Genomic DNA, 20,098 nt, shown 5'->3' on the forward strand with positions numbered 1-20,098 from the left:
AGCCCTTCAATGGTGCTATAGCTGCTGGGAGAGGGCTGTGCATCTGTTTTCCTACTCAGGGAGATGAAAACCAGTTAAATGACTATGTGATGACAGATAAGGAGGCATCAATGAGCAGAGGCCTAGACAACAAGGGGAAAGAATATACTCATTGTGATGAGAAAAGCAGCAGCAGACAATACTGGCAGCCAAAGGACAGCAGGTGAGGCCAGAGTGGCAGATGCCTGTATACTACAGGGAATCTCAGGTGATGCTGTGGAGTCAGGGAAGTGATGGTGGGAGCAGACCTTCAGAGATCTCTGATTCAGCCTCTGGCTCAGTCAGGTCATCATGATTTTGTCCAACCAAATCCGGAAACCCTCCAAGGGTGGAGATACTACCACCTTTCTGAGGACCTGTTCCAGTGCTGCTTTTCTACTCTTCTGGTAAAAAAGTAATTCCTAAAGTTCAGCCTGAACCTACCAGACCTTAACTTGTTGCCATTGCTCCTTGTTATATCACCTACTACTATTGAGAAAACTTTGGCTCCATTGTCTTTGTAACTACCTTCCAGATACTAGTAGGAAATAATATGCAGTGTAAATTAGCTACCATGCAAGTACAAGGAATATGGTGAATAACAGTCATCACTGGTATTAAAAATTCTGCTGTTCCGGAGTGGTAGAAAGGAAAACAAAAATAGTGCATTAGTCTCACATGAATGATATTACAGCTTGCCTAGATAAAACTCAGAAAGTTAAATGAGGCTTTTCTCTGGTGCAGCTCAGTGTCAGCCATGAACTGCTCAAGTTCATACCTGGATATGTAGGGAGAGAGCTAATATTAAAGGAGATAAACTCCAGTAAGAACTGTGCTGCCATGGAGAAACTAACTTCAGAGTTATGAACATTAGGATAATCTCTCATGATCATAATGGGCCTCAGGCCTATGATTCTGAACATGACATGACAAATTCCTTCACAAAACCATCACTGAACCTACAAAAGATTTGTTAGTTGTAAATAGCAATTAAGTCATAGAGCAGGTGGTCATCAAAAATAAATTTGGAGCGTGTGATCATAATTTCCTTACGTATAAATTCAGTGGGAAGCTAAATAAGAATAGGCTTGCACTGCATATGCATGTTTTGTTTCAAAAGAAATTAAACCCCAAGGAATTAAGTCTATAGCATGGACTGCAACAGTAAGGAAACTGTATGTGAAAAATGCCCAGAATTTTTGAGAGGAATGCACAATGTTTCTGGAATGTGCACCCTAAGTAAAGAAGCAAAAATCCCTCTGTAGCTACGTGGACGAACAGCCACAAAAGTGAAGGGTAAGGAGAAAACTTTTCTTCAAATGTTTGTAGATATAATGTAACATCAATCTGGAATATGGATTTTTAAAAGAAAAGAAAGTTTTTCATCTAAGTAACTATACCAGGAAGGAGAAAGTGACTGCAAAGAAGATGGGGTCAAAACTAAATAAATATAATTATTTTGTCAAAATTAAATAAATATAAATAATAGTCTTCAACCAGGAAAATGATAGCAAAGAGTGGATCAGAGGAAAGGAGAGTAATGAATATGAGGGTACAGGAACTACTGTATATGATTTAAAGGCAAAGCATACATTAATGTGATGAAAATAAGAAAACAAGCTAAGACTTGAATTTTAATAGATTTTTTTTTTAAACCATAATAATTTTTATTCTTAAGAAAGCAACAAGGAGTTACAGAGTTTTGCAAAATAATAGGCACCTCTTAAACTTCGCCTTATCTGTGCTCACTCAGTTTTGGGTGTTGGAAGCCCAGTAAAAAAATTCTTCCTTCAAACCAGACTTAGGATACATGTCAGTAGGTGACCTGCCCTTTCACCCCTTAAAAATTATCATCTGCCCCATGTTACTGTATAGCACTGACTGGGAATTTTCAGACCTTTTCTCAAGAAGTGTTTATCCAGGAAATCTCTTTGTTTTGGCAGCATACAGCAATATCAGCATTGGTAACTCTGTGATTTTACTGAGGCCTCTCAGCTCATGTTTCAGTGATCTGCTGGCTGAATACTCTAACCTAGAACAGAGGCTGTGCCACAGAGTGAGGTCCACTGTATAAATTACAATTCAAAACACAATCCGCATTTCACTGAGTTCATGAGGCTCATCCAAATATCTTGTCAGTAGAAACCAAACAAAATAAAATAAAATTGAAATCTCCATTCCCCTTATGTCTCTGCTCTCCTAAACATCACTCTTATCCTCCTAGTGTCTGTTGAATTGCACTGTTTCCTCCTAAATCATTTGCAGCTCCATCACCTCTTCCATATCCCACTTCCCTTCATTCCTGTGCCCTTTTACCTGTCTCTGCTTGCCTCTTCTCATAACACCTACAATCAGGCAGGTCTCCTCTATCCAAACCCATTACCTTTTCTGTTTCCTGTCTTCTGTTGTCATGACTGTTTTTGCTCTACTCTGAGATTTCTGATTTCCATGGCACCATAATTTCACTTCCCATTCTTCCAGTAAGAGAAAATGCTGCAAAACATGTCAGCCTGGAGTGTGCAGAGTATTGCTCTTGCCCTTCACAAGACTTGTGAGAAGCACAAGCAAGATCAAAGTCATGAAGATCCAGAATGTGGGGTCTGGACCAAAAGCAGCTTATATGCTTTGCTGGACTTGGATCCCGTTTTCCAGTTCAGATCCCTCCAAAGCAATAGACCTATTTTGAAAAACACTGAATGCTCTGTTTCTCTTAATCAAATTCCTCAAGCTGAAATTCAGGAAGAGTTTTATCGGCCAAATTACAAACTTAAAATAGGAGCTAAGGACTTGCTGAACCCAAAATGAAGTATCTTATCTTTTAAATAAGCCAGCATTGTGCTCACCAAGGTAAACAGGACAGGCAAATTAATTTCCTTGCAGCTTCTAAAGCTTCTGCTGACTCTGCCAATGGACAGGACCATCAACACTGAGCCAGCTTTGCATGCACCCTCAGATTAATAAAACTGCATCCAACACCAGCCCACAGCTCTCTGCTAGTGATAAATGCAAGAAGAAGTGAGAAGCTGACATTGGCCAGGTGGGTACACAGCAGTATAAGGGTGATCTCCACTTCTTTGTACAGCTTTGCCTATTCCAGGGTCAAGTTAACCAGAATAACATGAAGATGATTGTGGATTTTCAGCTTTCACTTGACGTGCTAAAGGTTAGTTAGCCAAATTTATAGTTTACAGAAGTATACCTATATATTCACAGGGAAAAATGTGTCTCTTCCTGTGTGAATTAACATCCTCTGTCACTCCAGTGTATTCTATAGCAGTACCAGAAGGAAAATGATCCAGTCTCCTGTACACCCTGGCTGACCCCAAGAGATAGAGGTCGTGACATTCCTATCTCTGAACTCCTCCCTGAACCATCATATTTGCAAAGGTTGTGTCCTCCATGTAGTCTGACTTGGGCACCTCCTCCATAGGGAAGAAGCAGGATCATGGTAATAAAGCTGGAACTGAAGTCATGCCATCTCCAGGAGCAGGGAGGTACAAGAACAAAACCCTCTGGAATTGACAGAAGAAGGTCAGGAGTGGAATAGAAGTGGTGCTTATGACACTGACAGTAAAGGTAAAAAGAGCCCAATTCATACCTAACATAAGCCACAATATCAGGGCAGCCAGGGGCAGCCACACCAGTTCACAGCATCCAAGTGGCTGATCATGTGAGAGGTTGCTTATAGACTGAAATTTTTCATGGTCTCTTATACAACCTTGAACACTGATTTACTCTGAGATCCTATTATTTTTTCTTCTTCTCCCCAAATTATCCATAATCTTAATCTTGGCTTCATTTTCAAGTACATGGCACAAATACTGACACTCATGTGTAAAGCTTTCTGAGACTTTCCAGAAGGGATCTCTAGGGACAGAAAACAGAGTAACATTAAAAAAAAAAAAAGGAACTGCTGCTACTTCTGCTCCTGGGACCAATCCATGTCCCCACAACTCAGACAATATGCCCCTGAGTGCATGTGTCTGGAGAAGAAAAACATCCTCGTATGGTTAAAAATCTCACAGGGACCACTTAAGCTGTAAGTGTAGACAAGGACTAGCTGCACTCAGCATGGTTTCAGTCACCATGCAATTCATGCCTTTGATTACCAAGCACTCAGCTCAGGTTCATCAGCAACCTCTGTGGGTAAGAGAGGGCTCCTTCTTGCATAGCCGACTCATCCCAGATGCACCAAGACCAGGGATGGCAAGCATGGTGTGTGCCCATCCACCTGAGCCAGTTTTCACTTGGCCAGCCCAGGTGAGGAGAGCAGTGGTCCAAGCCAGCAGATATCCCAGCTCCCAGCGAGGTTCTTCTGCCTGAGACAGTAAGATGAAAGTCGGATCTCATGTCCTGAACTCGCACTTCTGGCTATGAACCAGAAGAAAGGGGTGTGAGTCAGCGCCGCTGTGGCTGTGCAGTGGCTGTTGTTAAGCTGTTGAAAAAGTTCATGGCCATTTCAGAGGAATCCCACCTACCACCACACCTATGGCATTTCTCTCTAGTGCCACTGAAATGGGTTTAAATAGCGTAATGAGACAGACACTTCTGGTAACATGCCTGCTTTCTCTCATCTGTTGCCTCAACAAGCCCATTCTGTTTTTAAGTTAGTGTATTTATTAAAAAATAAACCAAATCTTAACCACTCTTCTGCTCTGTAAAGCAAGTGTTATCTGTACTGTTACTGAATGGGTTGCTGAATGTCTCTTCTTTTACAGAGAAGAATAGTATTTCTTTGACATATGGTTTACAGTTGCTTACAATTAGAATTTGCAACTTACAACTGCAAAACAGCAAATTCCTCAGTTCTCACTGGAGTTCTAACAAATTCCCTTAATTTTGGCATGTCCTTTTCTTTTGCCCATGCCTCAGAACAGGTTACCAGTCCCCAGGTCTGCCAGGCAGAAGGGCATCTATCTGTGCTCCTAGAGCTTGGCTTTACAGATGGAAACAAGGTGTTCCAGACCTAGTCAAGCCAAGTACATTAACTGCTCTTGCTTCTCTCAGGCACATGGTACAGGAGCAGCAGCCTACCTTCAAGGTTACAAAGATGATGTTTTCAAACAAGATCCCTATTGCTTTCTTCAAGATGCTGTATTAAGCAAGGAACAGAAACGTAAACAGAAAGCATGTGATGTTAGTGAGCAGTGGATGATATTTCAACAATTAAATTAATGCAGGAAAAAAAAAAAAGCAGGATGTTTCAAACACAGCTAGGGAGACGAGAGTTTTGTACATCCAAAGGAAAGTTGGAAGCAACAGTCTTTACACTTGAACTCCCAAATCTTTATCTGAAGATGCCTGAAGGGAGCATGGCAGAGGGCAAGCAGGTTGTTCAGACTCTGTGCTTGAAAGTAGAAACCAAAGTCTTTCGAGTCTGTTCTCGAGATTCAGACATGCCCGTCAGCAGCACGGGGTCCGTCCTGTGCTCCACTTGGTAGAAGGGACAATTCTTCAAGTGTTCTGACATGCACATGACATCACTGCGCTGCCATTTGTGAACTCTGGAGAAGAGGCTGCTGAACTGCCAGATCTAATATGGGAAAGGGAAAGAAATTGGGGAGAGAAAATGGAGATGGTGGTAAAAACAGAAATAGATTTTAATTATCTATACATGCTCACAGTGGATGTGCATTACTCCTACTGGACGGGCTAGTGAACATCTGATTGTGCAGGCCTGACATAAACAAACATGGGGTCTGTATTGTTATGTATCTCATAGTTGCTGGTTTTTCTGCTTTAGTCATCACCTGCCATTTTTAATGGGGAAGTCACTGACACCATGACTTTCATGGTGTCAATCCAGTGCAGAGCATGAGGAAATTGAGGACACCTGACCACTGCACCTCTGCAGAAAACTCCATCACATGTGTGGTGTGATCCAAGATGTTTATAAAGCAAAGTGACCGCAGCATGCTTATGCGATATGTGTCTCAAAGAAACCTGACAACATAAAGACCTTCCAAAGCACCTATTGACAACTACAAAGCAATTACCATTACAACACTGTTATTATTCACCCCACTCCAGAAAACTCTGGGAAATATAAGGTTAAAGTTATTACTAGAGGACATATAAACTTGTAGAAAATAGAAATGTGCAGTTCAACTTGTTTGAACTTCTTGTTTGCAGTGATACCATGCACCACTTAGTGATATACTAGCATGTAGTGATACGACCATGATTAAGTGACTTTAACATTTGCTATATACCATTAAATCAAATTAATTTTTAAAGACTTCTTCTCCATAAAAATGCTTCTTCCTCAGGAAGAAGGATAATATGTGGACGTGCCATACTGAAGATTGCCTGACCCTGCCCTAGTTCTAAGTAATAATAGCTATGATACACAGTAGTCAAGAAATTTGGAATTACAAACAATGTTTTCAAGCAGAGTCTGTGCATTGGAAACAAGATTCCTGTGTGGTCACTACAGAGAGATAACATTAAAAGGGTCAGAGAGTCCTTAAATTCAATGCTGCTGGTTTGAAACTGTACTACAATAACTGAAGTTACTTGCTCTATGATTGAGTGGCTAGAATGTCTTCCTTTTACTGAAGGAAGCCACATCCTCCAGTAAATTATTTCAGTGGCTAATTCCTGGTTTGGACTGGGCTAATTCAACTTGCAGCCACCAACAGTTTGTTACACAGATTTTTGAACTCACCATGCTTCATGTTTTCTCTTAAAAGAGAGTACTTTATCTTAATAAGAAGTCATGAACTGCTACGCTTCCATTTGATAAGAATCAAGAATTAGAGACCTACAGGGCTCTGCTTGAAAGCCAAGTCCTTAGATAATTTCTGGGAGTCTCTCCTGGATCTCTAAATTCTTATTCCTAGATCTCTGTCTTGTCTGCTTGGTCAGGCTGAAGTGTGTCATGCTACTCTTTCAAATAGTTTTATGTGATGGTGGACTTGACAGTGTTAGGTTAACGGCTGGACTCAATGATCTCAGAGGTCTTTTCCAACTTAAATGTTTCTATCACTACATGATTTGATGTTAGAACAGCCGCAAGGCTATCAGCTAGAAAAAAACCCCTGTAATAACTAATGTTCAACTAGGACTTAGACTGAGTTGTGTTTACGTATTTCTTACTAAACAACCTAAATAGCCAATAAGGGCAGCAATTTTCCAGTACAAACAGTGGGAGACCAGCTTTGCAGAAGGTGGTTTCCTATACCTATGCTGCTCCTTCACCCATGGTAATCCTATAAACAACTAATCATGAAAGCCCTTGGGGTTTGATGTGAATGCCTGAGCCCCTTTCACAGCCATCTCTCCTTGTTCTTTACCTTTTTGGCACTCTAAAGCATTTTGACATACCCTAGATTGGCTTGTAAAGAACAAAAAAAGTATGAACATCAAGTTCTTCAAAAATCCATGGGTAATGCTTAAATATCAGGAATTCTTAGTTCCCAGTGCCTAAAAATGGTGCACATGCAAGTGGGTTACTCAAGACAAGCTTGAGTAGGGACTTTCTGCCAGTCAGAAGATGTCTAGTTACACCTTCCTGCCTTTGCTAGATGTGCTGCACTTTCCAGCCCTGCCCCTGACAACAAACCCTTGTGCAAATTCACAACCTCATGAACCTTCCCCACATCTGCATGCTTATCTGCAGCTTTTCTTGCTATTCTTATGTTTATCTGATGAGAACTCTTGTCTCTTTTTCCCAGTGTCACAGTCACTTGCCTTTTTGCGAGCTCTCCACGAAGTACCACCATGGGAATATCTTTTTTTCTCCCAGACCAGCAGGACCATTCCCCTCTCTTGAAGAAGAGTGGCACAGATGTCCCTCATGAGCACTGACACTTGTGATAGTTGAGATAAACTGAAGCTGTCCAGGAATCCCGCAATGTACTTGAGCACTTCCACTGGGAGGCTGCTCAGCAAGTCCTTACTTCTTCCTCGATGATCCACTGTGAAATTGCACTTTGCTGGTTCGGCAAGAAGGGTGTCCACCTCTGGCTTAATAGCAAATGTCTTGAGAGGCATGCTGTATATAACCTTGGCCTTAAGTCCATCAGGGCGGAAGTGATTTTGAACAAAAGGACATCCCAGGTAGGCCAGTGGGCAGCGATGCTGGAACCATCCATCCAGACATGACTGGATATCAGCGTGCACATTCTTGAAGTGGGATGGGAACTCATCTCTCCTGAAGAAATGACTGCAAGTGAACGTGAAAGCTGAACTGCTTTTGTTGTGTCTTCTGGTTACGCAATCAGTGTAGAGCTCCATGTGGAGTTCTTGTGGGCTTTTTTCATCCAGAACATCTGCTAGAACAGCATTGGAGGAGAAGGGCTCCAAAGAAAAGCTGTATGTCTGTGTCGCAAAATCCACAAAGAGTCCATCGATACCCCTTGCTTCAGAGATCTCATGGCCTTTCAGCTCTTTTTCCAGAGCACACAGCAGTGTGGCTTCAACTATATTTGTCTTAGGTAGTTCTTCTATGTTTATTCCCAGTTCTGAGGTATCCACTGACTTGTCTGAAGTTGGCATCTTGTGGCCCAGTGCATCTCCTAGTCGTGCTCTTTTGCCACAGTAACTAACTGGCACTTTGAAGGTGTAGACAGTCTTCACCTCCTGGGCTTCCAAGTTCCCATAGACAAAATCTTTTTCTTTGGGAGTGCAAGCAGCCATCTGGCCAAAGCGGATGAGCATTCCACCATGATGTACCAAATACATGTTGTAATCACCTACACCAACTTCCTTCTTCAGCCTTTCCAGGACCCCATCTTGCCAGGGAGCCATTCCTTTCAGTTCTCTACTCGGTGTTACTTGTTCAGGCTTTTGGTCCTTTGCCTCTTCTGCACCGTCAGGTCCTTCCTTTGCCTTCTCTGTGGAGCTGGCAGCATGAGAGGCTGGTGGTGTCTTCTTGGAAGCCTCCTCTGTCTTTTGTCCTGTGCTGGCTGCTGAGCCCGCAACCTGGCAAGCCAGGAGCTCTTTGCTGAAAATGTTCTCCCAGGTTTTGTAACTTCCCAGGTCCATTCCCTCTTTGTCCTTTGCCAGATCTTCACGCTCACGTTGGCTGAGCTCCGGCAACTGGTCTTTGCCCTCTTGGGAACCACAGGCGACTCCCCCCACAGCACCTGCTTCACCACCCGTGGCTTCGTCCAAAAGCTCTTCCACTTCATCCTTTTTCCTCCACTCTGGAAACAATTCGGCTATTTTCAAAGTCCTGAAAAGTACCTTCTGGTCTCTGAGTGCCAAGGCTGTGTCCAGACACTCTTCATTTAAGGTCTCCTTCATAATATTCTTGTGGAGGGTGGTGTCTGAATCCACGTTTGGCCAGCGATTCCACTCCATCGAGCAGCAGACAACACTGGCTGGACAGACCTGGAGGTGCTTCCCCAGCTTAAAGCGGGCCATGGAAAAAGGGCAGCCATAAGCTGCGTTGAGGCAGGAGACCTGCTCTAAGGGACAGAGCAACTGGTGCTCCTCCTCCTTGCACATGTGGAAGGTGGCCCCGCAGTGAAGGCGGCAGCTGATCACCACGCAGGAGACGGAGATCTCAACTGGTGCGCGGCAGTGCCGGCTGAAACATCTCTCACAGTGTCTGTGCTGCCCAGGGGGAGCTTTCTGGGCCCGGTGCTGTGTGTAGCAAAGACAAGACAAGAGTTATTGCCTGAAGGAGCAAAGATGGCCACAGACCCTCCGTGCTCGTCCTTGGTTTCTACACATTAGGTGCTCACATGCACTCCTAGCAGGAATAAGGTTGTGGGCAAATGACTGCCAGCTCTGTACAGTCACATATCAGCTCTGATCCCCACAGTACAGGGTGGCCTGGTAGCAGCACAGATATAGATAAGGTCCTTACTTGTTAGCCCAAGCAGCCAGGGTTTGGGAGCGAGTGGTTTTCTATCCCAGTATTTACACTGGGTCTTTCTAAACCAGGCTGCTGAAATCAAGATTGCCAGAGACACAACGAAGGAGCATTCCACTTCCTCAACACTGAGTAGGAAAAATGACGTTCCTTTTTCCTCTCTCCCATAAAAACATGAATGTTGCACAAATGAACCTCTCTTTGCTCTACACCAGCAAGGCTGAGAGTGAGAATTATCTTCAGGATACCAGTTCCCAGTGCGGAAAACAGCCTGGGTAAATGCTAATTTGCCTAGGCTTCTTTACTCTGCTTTCCTGATTTACCTTCATGCCCCCTGATGATGCCTGTATGTTGTGGAACAGAGACTGCAGGGAACTTTCCTTCAAGCAGGTTATTTGCTACTTCTGCTTTATTCAAAACCTGGAATAAAGTGATGCCTTGGTGTGAATTTTGGAGTGAAGCTCCAGAGTGTAATGGAGGCTTGTTGCAAGGTTATACTCACTCCGATAAATCCATTTTCTTTTTTTTTTTTACAAACTGTCTTTCACCTTTCTTCCCTTTGCTGCCACCAGTGAATGCTGATAGGAGGAAGGAGAAGATGGCAGGTATGGTTTATTCCATGCTCCTCTCCATACCACCCTGTGCAGAGAGGGCAAATGGGGAGCGACAAAGGTCTAATCTCAACAGGGCTTTTCCCTTCATATGACGGTGCAGGGGAGGCCAGCCTGCTCATGTCTTTCACATGGTGTCTCTTTGAGAAAAAATCCATTTTTCTCCCTTCAGATTTGTTTTAGATCATGATCATATAAAAACTGGTCACCACTGCTCTGCTTTCTCTAGTTCACCTTATGTACTTCTGACAAGTCAGTGTCAAACACTGCCTGGTACTTAATAGGTGACCCTAAGCTGATCACATTTTAGATCCATTTTATGAGGGCGTTGGTGACACCACAAGGGGACAGAAAACAGAAAAAGAGGTTCCAGGCAACAAGAATAAATAACACTAGTCTCTGTTTCATAAATTCAGCTGCCACCAGGCAGCTCCATGAATTTAAAATTTGCAACCAACAGACTGGATTAAAAGAACAAGCTGATGTGCCAAACCAAATGTTTCAGAAATTTAAACGAGTTTATTATATAATTAATATATGTTATATATATTATTTACATGTATTAATTAAATGTTGTCTTGAGGAAGACTGAATTTCTGTTCTCACACTTCCATAATAATGTGGCTTCAAGTATATATAATTTTTTTCTCTCCTCCCCTTAAAAACCTTTTCCTGAGGTCCAACAGCAAAAAGCAGAAGTAAAAGAACATGATAAAAGGTTATCACTACCAGATTACTATGTTTGTGTCACAAAGAACCACTGGCTTCAGTTTAATTATTGCATTTCTCATTCTTCCCCAGTCAATTAAATCAGTTTAATGTAATATATCTACTCTTGCAATAATTCCAGATAATAGCTGTTAATCCTTCCTACAAATGGAAAACCAGTCCAAAAGTCCAGCACAGTCCAACAGTAAGTGAATGGAGATGGTGGTTATCATGAGGCATGCCTCCTGTTGTACAAAATTCAAGAACATAAATGAAATTCTGGGTCAAACCAGAGGTCCATCCAGCCCTGAAGTTTTCTTCAACAATGTCTGTAAGAGATGTTGTTTAGGGGGTCCTTTCCCCTCACACACAGTTGCTGGATTATAGCACCAGAGGCTGCTCAGTCACTGCTTAGAGCTACTTCCCTGGATATCTTCAACGGGGTATTAGTAATTTGGCCCAAAGAAGAGCAGCTGCAAGCAGCAAACTCCCAACTTCTAACCTCCTGCTCCTTGCTGTAAGGGCTGTATTCCAGCTTGATTCAGCCCACCGTGAGTCTTTGTGGAAGTGGAAAAGCTAATTATAAGGAGGAACTGGACTTCTGTTTTCAAATAGGACACAGGGTGCTGTTCTTTCTTTGTGAAAATACGAAAAAGATTTTTGACAAGTCTTCCCACCACATCTTCTATGCAGTAGGAACTACCATAGGTCCAATAGACTCTCGTTGGGCTCTGAGAAAAAACAGACATTTGTAGCAAAATAATTAAGACTTTGGGTTCTTTTTAGCTAAGATTAAAGAGAACACAGTAGTGTTTACCTAGATACGAGTGCTTTTGCAACCCCAGGCTTAAGTGACCTAGCCCTTAGGAGAGCTGTGCTGCAGAGGAGATGGGCTCAGGCTCAAGGAGAAGAGATGCTATGTGAAGCTGCTCCCCCTCTTTCATGAAGGTACTGTCTTAACTTGCTGCCTTTCACACATGCACACCCTGGCAATGGAAGTCACGAAAACACTGGAGAAGGAAAGACGTCTGGTAAAGGCAATGCTCCTGGGATCCTGCACTAAAGACCACACACTCGTGTTTGAATTTGACGTGTATTAATTGCTCAACACAACCTTGTTCCATCTTTTCCAATTTCCAGTGCTGATCAGTGCCTGCTTACAGCTCCTAGTGAATCAACCCCATTCCCTCTTGGCCCTGCAGGATAAAGGAACACACCCTTGGTGGTCCCTTTACTCAGAGACTTACACTCTGAAGAATAAGGCTCAGGTACCTTCACCTTTGCATGGAAAGAGCTCCAGACAGTGATGCAGAAAATAGTATTTTGTAACTGCCCATTATAACATCCCTGCCCTGTCTTGGGAAGCACTGGCTTCTGCACAGGGGTGACACCAGAGTGCAGGCCAGGGTGGCCTCAGTCACATCCAGCCCTTAAATACACGTGGTTCAGGGTGGCATCTGTCCTGATTTAGGCTGTTTGTTACACCTACATTTATGTGACTCAGAGAAGCAGGAGATACAGATAGATTTATTTCATATTGGCAGCATCCTTGCTGCTCTCATTCTTGTAGCATTTTGCTGCAAATATAATCTCTAAAAATAGTCCCAGTCATGACTCGCATAAGGTCAGAGGAAGGCTGGCTACATTACACCGCAATAAAAACATGAATGTATTGTGTGAACAATACTTTCCACTGCAAAAGTAACTCTTCAGGAGAAATAACTGATAAATAAAACTACATCAAAGGCACAGGCCTTATTGTTCTCCAAAACACAGAAAGGACTGATTGCAAAGTTTCTGGAGAGGAGCCTGCTTTCACATTGCTGTATGCTGAAACAAACCCCATCTGAATCACATGTAGAGAAAGAAAATACATGCTTTGTTTATGAAAAGTGACCATATCAGAGCATTCAGATGCAGAGTCAGTCTTCATAATTATTCAGGTATTTTTTTAGTTGAGTTTACCTCATCTCTAACTTGCATATGCTGTTCTTTTCAGACAAAATATGTCTATGTCTCTCTTCTCATTGTTAAATCAGTGAAGCTAGAGGACAGGAAGAAGGGACAGAGAATTTTTTCCTGATATTTATCAGGGTTTGAATGCTGCTTCTATTCTGACATACCGGTAATCAGGAGCTTTGTATTTTAATTGATGATCTAGTTAGCTCTGTGATTTAGTTGATGGTATTAGTGTCAGCACACAAACTACAACTTTCATAAGCCTCAGCAGAAAGTTTACAAATTTTTTCCTCAGTAAGTTTGATACATAACATCCAGAGGCAGGTGACACACAGATATGTAAGGTGATGAAACGTTTCTCTAAAGACGTACACTTCTTGTTTCCCTGCAACTTGAAAAATTTTTTAAGATCTGGGTTAGAAAAAAATAGCAAACCAGAAATGCTAATTTCAATCATGTTCAAGCTACTGTGCAAGAAAGGATGCAAATTACAGTCCACAGTCTGTCCACTTTGGTAAATCTTTATTTTTAGACTGTCAAGACAGCAAATCAAGTAAGGCTTAAAAATATACAGCTGCTATTTTAACTGCAGCTATGTTTGTGTCTGGAGCAGATCTGTTCAGTGACAATAACTTACAGTTTATAAATCAATTACGATTTATTTTCAGGAAATATACATTTAATTCAATTGCAGTCAATTAGCCAAAATAATACAAGTGTTTTCTTATTTGGTATGTGCTATATGTGACTGATCATTTGACATACTAAGGTCATACATCGTACCTGAGCTCTTTGCACAGAATCAAGGGATACCTCCCATTTTGAAGAAACATGAAAAAGGGCCACTCAGAAACCCCAGATAATGACCCTAATGAGTGCCTCTGAGATGAGATTGTGAACAAACTTAAAACAATCTTGTTAAATTTTACAACAGGATAATGAGCTCTTAAAAAATCTTAGGAAAATTTGCATCCAAATGCTGGAGCCAAGAATGATAAAGTTACAACAGAAGGAATGTGAATGCTTTTGTTGAATGTATAGGCAGATAGGTGATGTTCTCTATTTCTTTTAATCCTTGTTACCGAGTATATCATGTTTATCTCATTTTTATCATATTGAAATCTCGAGGTAGATAATTAATTAATAACAGAGTTATTAATTTTCTTAGAGGGTTTTTCATTATATTTAATATCTTAGATCTGAGAGGGTTCACAATCAATAAAGAATTTATCTTTGCAGTACTAGAGGTGCCCTTAAGGTTGAAAGATACTGTTGCTTCTATTTGGCAAATATACAAATAAAGAGTAGAAATATGAAAATAACTAATATTTTATATAAATTTATATAATATTATATATATATAATATTTTATATAAATAACTATACATGCCAATCATGGAGATGTTCAGGTTCCGATGTTTCACTTGCAGCTGCATGCATCCTGCACAAAAACCCTGGCAGAGCCTGCTGCAGAATTACATTTTCTAGGACACCATCTAAGTCTCCTTAACCTAGACATTCTCTTTTCCTTTCATGTACCATTCTTCCTCAGTCACTACTTCTTAACAACCTGGGCAAGAAATCAGACTTGGGTCTCCTTTGCTAAAGAGATACTTTTATTTTTTAGAGCTGAGGATGAAAACACTATGATTTCACAGAATATTCTGAGCTGGAAGGGACTCACAAGGATCATTGAGTCCAACTCTTAAGTCATGGCCCATATGGGGATCAAACCCACAACCTTGGTGTTATCAGCACTGTGCTCTAACCAACTGCACTGCCCATTGGAAACCATACTGTACTGCATTTGTACAGGAGCCTAAGTCCTCTTAAGTCCTGTTCTTTGATACAAAATAAAAAGCAAATCCAAGCATGCCACCACCTGGAATCACAGTGACCCCTAAGTAAGTCAAACCCCACCCCTCAACACCGACAGCAGGGACAGCCTGGGTGACCGCCTTGGCATTAGGCATAGCAGGTCACTGTCCTTCTGGCACACCTGCTCTGCAGTTGCCATTTGGACTGATCTTGCACATACATGTTGCCAGCCAAGATTTAAATGAGTCAGGCAGTGAATATGGTACAGCTCAGGGTAGGTGGAAAGAGAGAGTAAAAGGTATAGATGAAATTGTGATCAACAACGTTAATAACCCTCTAGTGAGCATGAGCAAGCCGTAGTTTTGAGGTGACCTTGAAAAAGTTCACATGGATTTTACAGAGGCACTTTGATTCCAGGGCAATCCTGGTGAGCCTCAAATCCTCAGCATAAGACGTGAGGAGGGAAAAGGTTTTCCAGGAGACAGCTGACCTGTTAGACAAACCCAAAGGTGGAAGAACGAAGCTGTGACAATTATGGAGATACTCCCTCTATTTTTTAGCTGGGGATCATCTGGCTGAGGCTGTGGCATTTCATGGATATAGCCATTAGTTCAGACTTACTGAACAGGTTGGAATTGCTTTTTACTGAAAAAAACACTTTAAAATTTCAAGGATGGAGTAAGTCCACAGTACAGTCCATCAGTTGGGCAAAGACTTCAATCTATGTTCCTTGCTTTTCTTCCAGAGCACACCCACTACTCAGGTTCTCACAGCAACACATCACCTTCTCTTCAGCTCCCCAAACCTGACATGCAGGACCATGGAGCTCAAGAGAAGCTGTTACACCATCAGGCCTCCTCCCCACTTGGAAAATCTGTGCTACACACAGGCACCAAAACTTGCTCGTGCAATTTCTGTTTGGTGAAATGCACCAGTGCTGGTACAGGAAAAATGGGAGAGTTTGGAGTAGTGAGGCACAGATAACACAGGGCACTGCTGATGGAAACCTCACCCTGCACTCCCCACTATGAGACCTGGATCAGCAATATTTCGTGCTCCTCACTACTTGGTGCAATGTAGCCACAGCTCAGCTAAGACAAACCCACTCAAAAATTTCAGGTGCTGAAGTGGTTCCCTGAGCTGGTGGCATGGTGCAGGGTAGCCCAGAATCAGCATCTTGTGCTGGGCATGTTGGGGAGTCATGTGGGAGACAGACAGGACAGGAGGCTGTGACATGGAGCTGCTCTGCTGCTCCTTGGGCATGGGAGGGGGCCCTGTGCTGTCCTTGGTAGACACATGAGTCAGGCAAACTCTTACTTTGCATCAGTAACTGGGAAGTCAGTTTGGTCTTGGTTTGAGTTCAGCAAGTGCTTTAAAACAGTAAGTTCCAGTCTAGTTGCAGTTTGAGGGAAAAAAATGAATGGCCCAAACCATGGGGTTTTTCTCCTTTGGCTCAGGTTCTATTTTACACTCCAGTAACAATCTCATTAACATACTTTTCTGAAAACTTACTGAGACAATCTAGTGAATGGTTTTAAGCAAAACATAAGGCAGCCCAAGGCAGGTGTTCAGTTTAGAGAATTTCAGAGCTATTGGTTAAGGTCTAAGTCATAAAAAAAACATAAAAGAGAAGAGATTCATGAATAAAAATTGTTAAGCAGCCACAAGACTAAATGGTACAGTTGTACCTGTAACCCTTGTAATTCTTACTTCACCATTCATTCAGTCTGGATTGCCAACATAAAGTTTGCAGTCTGAGTCTACAAAACTCATTAGATTTTAAGTCTGAGCATTTTTGCCACAAGATTGCTCTTGCCTTTCCCCTGACCCTTACTGTATCTCCTTGTCTTACTTCTCTTCAGAGTTTCCTGAAAATTACAGAGACTGAATTTTTGATTTATCATCTGACCTACTGCTGAAGCTCCCATGTCACAATCAGCATCTTAGTTTTTAAAACCCTGGATACAGTACTGTAAACTACAGCTAATTCACTGAATATATTATGGAGGGGGTTTTTTTAGAGTATGTCACAAAAGTGCTCACAGTTACCAGCTGTCTCTGTTTTAGGGTGTCATTTAAGACATCTCATGCTTATTCTACTTCATCTTAATTACTAAGGCTGTTTTGAAGATGTCTTGATTTTCACAGCTCAATAGAGTAACCATTACACTGCATAAGGTCTGTCCAGTAAAAACTCCAACTCTATTCAAAAAGCCTTACCTTGATCATAGAGCCCCTGTGTGTGTACCAAACACTTGCTCTCCTGGTTGTGCTCAGCTGGGCTGAAGTGAGGTGGGTGAGGGAGAACTGCAAGCAAAGAAAGAGAAGAGAACAGAAGGACATGGAGCAAGCCCAGGCAGAAACATCAAGTAGTTTTTGGATGTTAAAAATAAAACCTGTGCATGTGACCATGTAGCTCAGTTTACAGAGCAGTCTCTTTCACTGTATTTGTTAACACTGTCAGTTCTGGAGTGATATTTCACAGACAAGATGAGAGGCAGAACCAATAATACTCTGTGCCCCCTGTATGAGAGGAGAAGATCAAAACCCTTCCCAGAGCCGTGTATCAGCTCCTTGCTGCTCTCTGATGGTGGTTTGCCCTTTACAACTTAATTCCCCTTGGTGCTCTTGCCAGTTTGTGGTTTCCGCTGTTGGAATTGTCACCCCAGCTCCCATTGTCACCAGATTCAGCAGGTGGTGCAGACAGCAGTGGTGGGTTTCCAGTCTGTCCACCAAACAGGGTGGACAGAAAAGAGAGCAGGAACGTCCCAGAGCTGAGCAGTCAGGCAGATCTGTTTGCCCACCTCCTGGGGACCCCCAGGAGACTCCCCAGCTCATCCCTCCACTGCACAGGGAAAAGATTCCACCAGCCACCAAGGGCAAGCCTCAGGGTACAGCTCCCAGTGTCACCCTTCCTCAGCCAAAGCTAGGGAAGCAAAGGAGCAAAGGAAAGCAGTCGTGTTTTACTGCCAGCATGGACCCATGAAAGCATTTCGTGCTGAGTTTTATGGTGAGCATTTCATACTGATAGTGAGTACAGACAAACAGCTACTGTGTGTCAGTGAGGTTCAGGGGTGCAGATGGGGCAGGCACTGCTTCTCCCTGGTGAGTGCTCACCTCATCTGGCTGCAGACACCTCTTGTGACCCTGCTGCCATACGTGGCCACCTTTCACCACCTCAGAAACACAGAACCACCCCTTTTGGCTGTGGCGGCTCTGAGATCCTAAGTCCTGATGAACTTGTTACTTTGCCTTATCTTTCTCTTTCACTATCTGTGATTCCCCAGTGACTCTCATAGTTTGAAACAGTCCAGGCAACTGTTTTCATTTTTAGGGCTGAACAAAATGTCAGTGGGTGACAACCAAGGCTTGCTGGTGCCAATCGCAATTTAGTAGTGCTAAATATGGTGAGCAGTCTGGCTCCGTGGCCTTTTTTAGAAAGGGCTGTATTATCGTGATACCATTTTCTGGCATCCCACTGCACTGTGGAAAATGAGAGCCTGTAGTAGTACGCCTAAACCCAAATTTCACCCAATCACAATGTGATCACTGATCTGTTTACCCTGTCCACTCCCACCCTCATCCCCCAGTTCAGGGTCACTCATTAGCCTTCAGTGTTGTTGTCATCTTTAGAGGCTGTGTTTAAAAACATGCTGGGGGTATGACTAGCTTTTGTGTGAAGTAAAATTCTTCTCAAAGTTCTGTATTACTGGTTTAGGAGTAAACGCCCTCCATTCGAATTAACCCAGATTACTAAAATACTCAGGACTTCAGAAGTTGTTGTCAGAAATGAAGCTACCTTCTGTCTTAATTTTACCAGCACCTGATGTTAGCCTGGTTTTAGATCTCTGTGTTTTCAGACAGTCTGAACTGGTGCTTTTTGCTCTTCCATGCATTGCTCAGTGATCACACAGACCCAGACAGCCCAGACCTGTCTCACTCTGTTTGGTACGCTGCCTCACAGCCACATCTAACACAAGCCCACAAGTTTTGCAAATCCTTCCCTGCAGGTGATGACTTGAATCAAAAAGGCACCATGTGTGGTGGTCTTTTCGGGCAGGGTATCACAAGACACGCAGAATGAACACAGTTCTCCATGCCTGAAAATGTGTATTTGGTAGAGAGAAGGGAGCAGAAGAGCAGAGAGACAGGAAACAGGAATTCATCCTTGTACCTGCAGCACACCACTGCATTAGCTTAGCTGCACCTGAAAGCAGACTTTTATCAAAACAAGGAGACTTTGAGGATCTCTGCTGCCACCCTTACCTGTGCTAATTTGATTCAAGGCATCTCAGGAATGCCAACCAATACTGTAACCAGACCTCCTGCTGCCGTACAGATATGCTTAGGTAGGATGCAAGAAACATGAAATCTCTGAAAGAAAAGTGTAACTGTTATTTATTTTTTGGTGCAAATGCTTTGGGAGAAAGCTGTTGCCTGTCTGCTTTAATCTATCTTATCTCAATTCTATGTGTAGAGATACCATTCTTCTATGTGAAGCCCTATGACATATACCTACGTACATGATATGGATATGTATGATATATACACATATACACATCTACTGATATGGGAAAACTGGGTGATATCTGGTAGCCTGAGAGAGGTGAGGCCTCTGCAGCTCCATGCCCCCATGTGATAGCCTGGTTGAGCTTGTATTTCCCAGTAGGCACATGCACAAATCCACATATACACCTCTCAAACATGGACACAGATTACACATCCAGCCACACAAACACAGTGCCAGCGGCCTCATCTCCCCCTCCTCCCCCCCGGTTTGGCTGAGCAGGATGGAGGTGTGCTAGTGAGCATCCATGTATATTTATATATGTATACACACACAGGAAGAGTCTCTCCCTCCAGCAGCTTGGCTCAGGTTGTCTGCCCAGTAGTTGCCCCTCGATCCCAGTCTCTCTGGTACCCTTGGTCTCCCAGTAGTAAATTCCCTGTGGTGGTTTTGCCCCCAGGGATCCCCAGGCCTCTCAGTCTTTTTGGCAGCTGGATGGGCCTTCTCTGGTCGCTCTGGGAGCTGTCTCCTCCTTCACAGCCTTTTCCTGGCTCCCAGGCCCCCTTGCTGGCTAGTTATGGCTGTTCACACTCACCTGCATGCCCATGCCCAATGCTGCTCCGGGGGCACTAGTCCAAGCTGCTGGCACCTGGA

At 43.0% G+C, this 20,098-nt stretch overlaps 1 protein-coding gene across 4 annotated transcripts; it reads right to left on the minus strand.

Annotated features, from left to right (window-relative positions):
* Positions 1 to 1,650: 1,650 nt before the first annotated feature.
* FBXO40 (F-box protein 40) lies at positions 1,651 to 19,650 on the minus strand. Of its 4 annotated transcripts, none has more exons than XR_004355365.1 (4): positions 17,158 to 17,852; positions 7,711 to 9,609; positions 5,053 to 5,551; positions 1,651 to 4,337 (listed from the first exon to the last, which is right to left on the minus strand). XR_004355365.1 is itself a non-coding variant. In XM_032679837.1 (4 exons), exons 2-4 carry the CDS (start codon positions 17,164 to 17,166, stop codon positions 5,354 to 5,356), a joined length of 2,106 nt encoding a protein of 701 aa, XP_032535728.1. In that variant the 5' UTR covers positions 17,167 to 17,244; positions 19,204 to 19,650; the 3' UTR covers positions 1,651 to 5,353. The 4 variants fall into 4 exon arrangements, 3 of the variants coding, with proteins under 3 accessions (XP_032535728.1, XP_032535729.1, XP_032535727.1); XM_032679837.1 differs by adding an exon at positions 19,204 to 19,650 and having other exon boundaries at positions 1,651 to 5,551; positions 17,158 to 17,244; XM_032679838.1 differs by adding an exon at positions 18,055 to 18,167 and having other exon boundaries at positions 1,651 to 5,551; positions 17,158 to 17,244.
* Positions 19,651 to 20,098: the final 448 nt, after the last annotated feature.

This window comes from Chiroxiphia lanceolata, chromosome 2 (assembly GCF_009829145.1).
Source record: "Chiroxiphia lanceolata isolate bChiLan1 chromosome 2, bChiLan1.pri, whole genome shotgun sequence".
Lineage (NCBI taxonomy): Eukaryota > Metazoa > Chordata > Aves > Passeriformes > Pipridae > Chiroxiphia > Chiroxiphia lanceolata.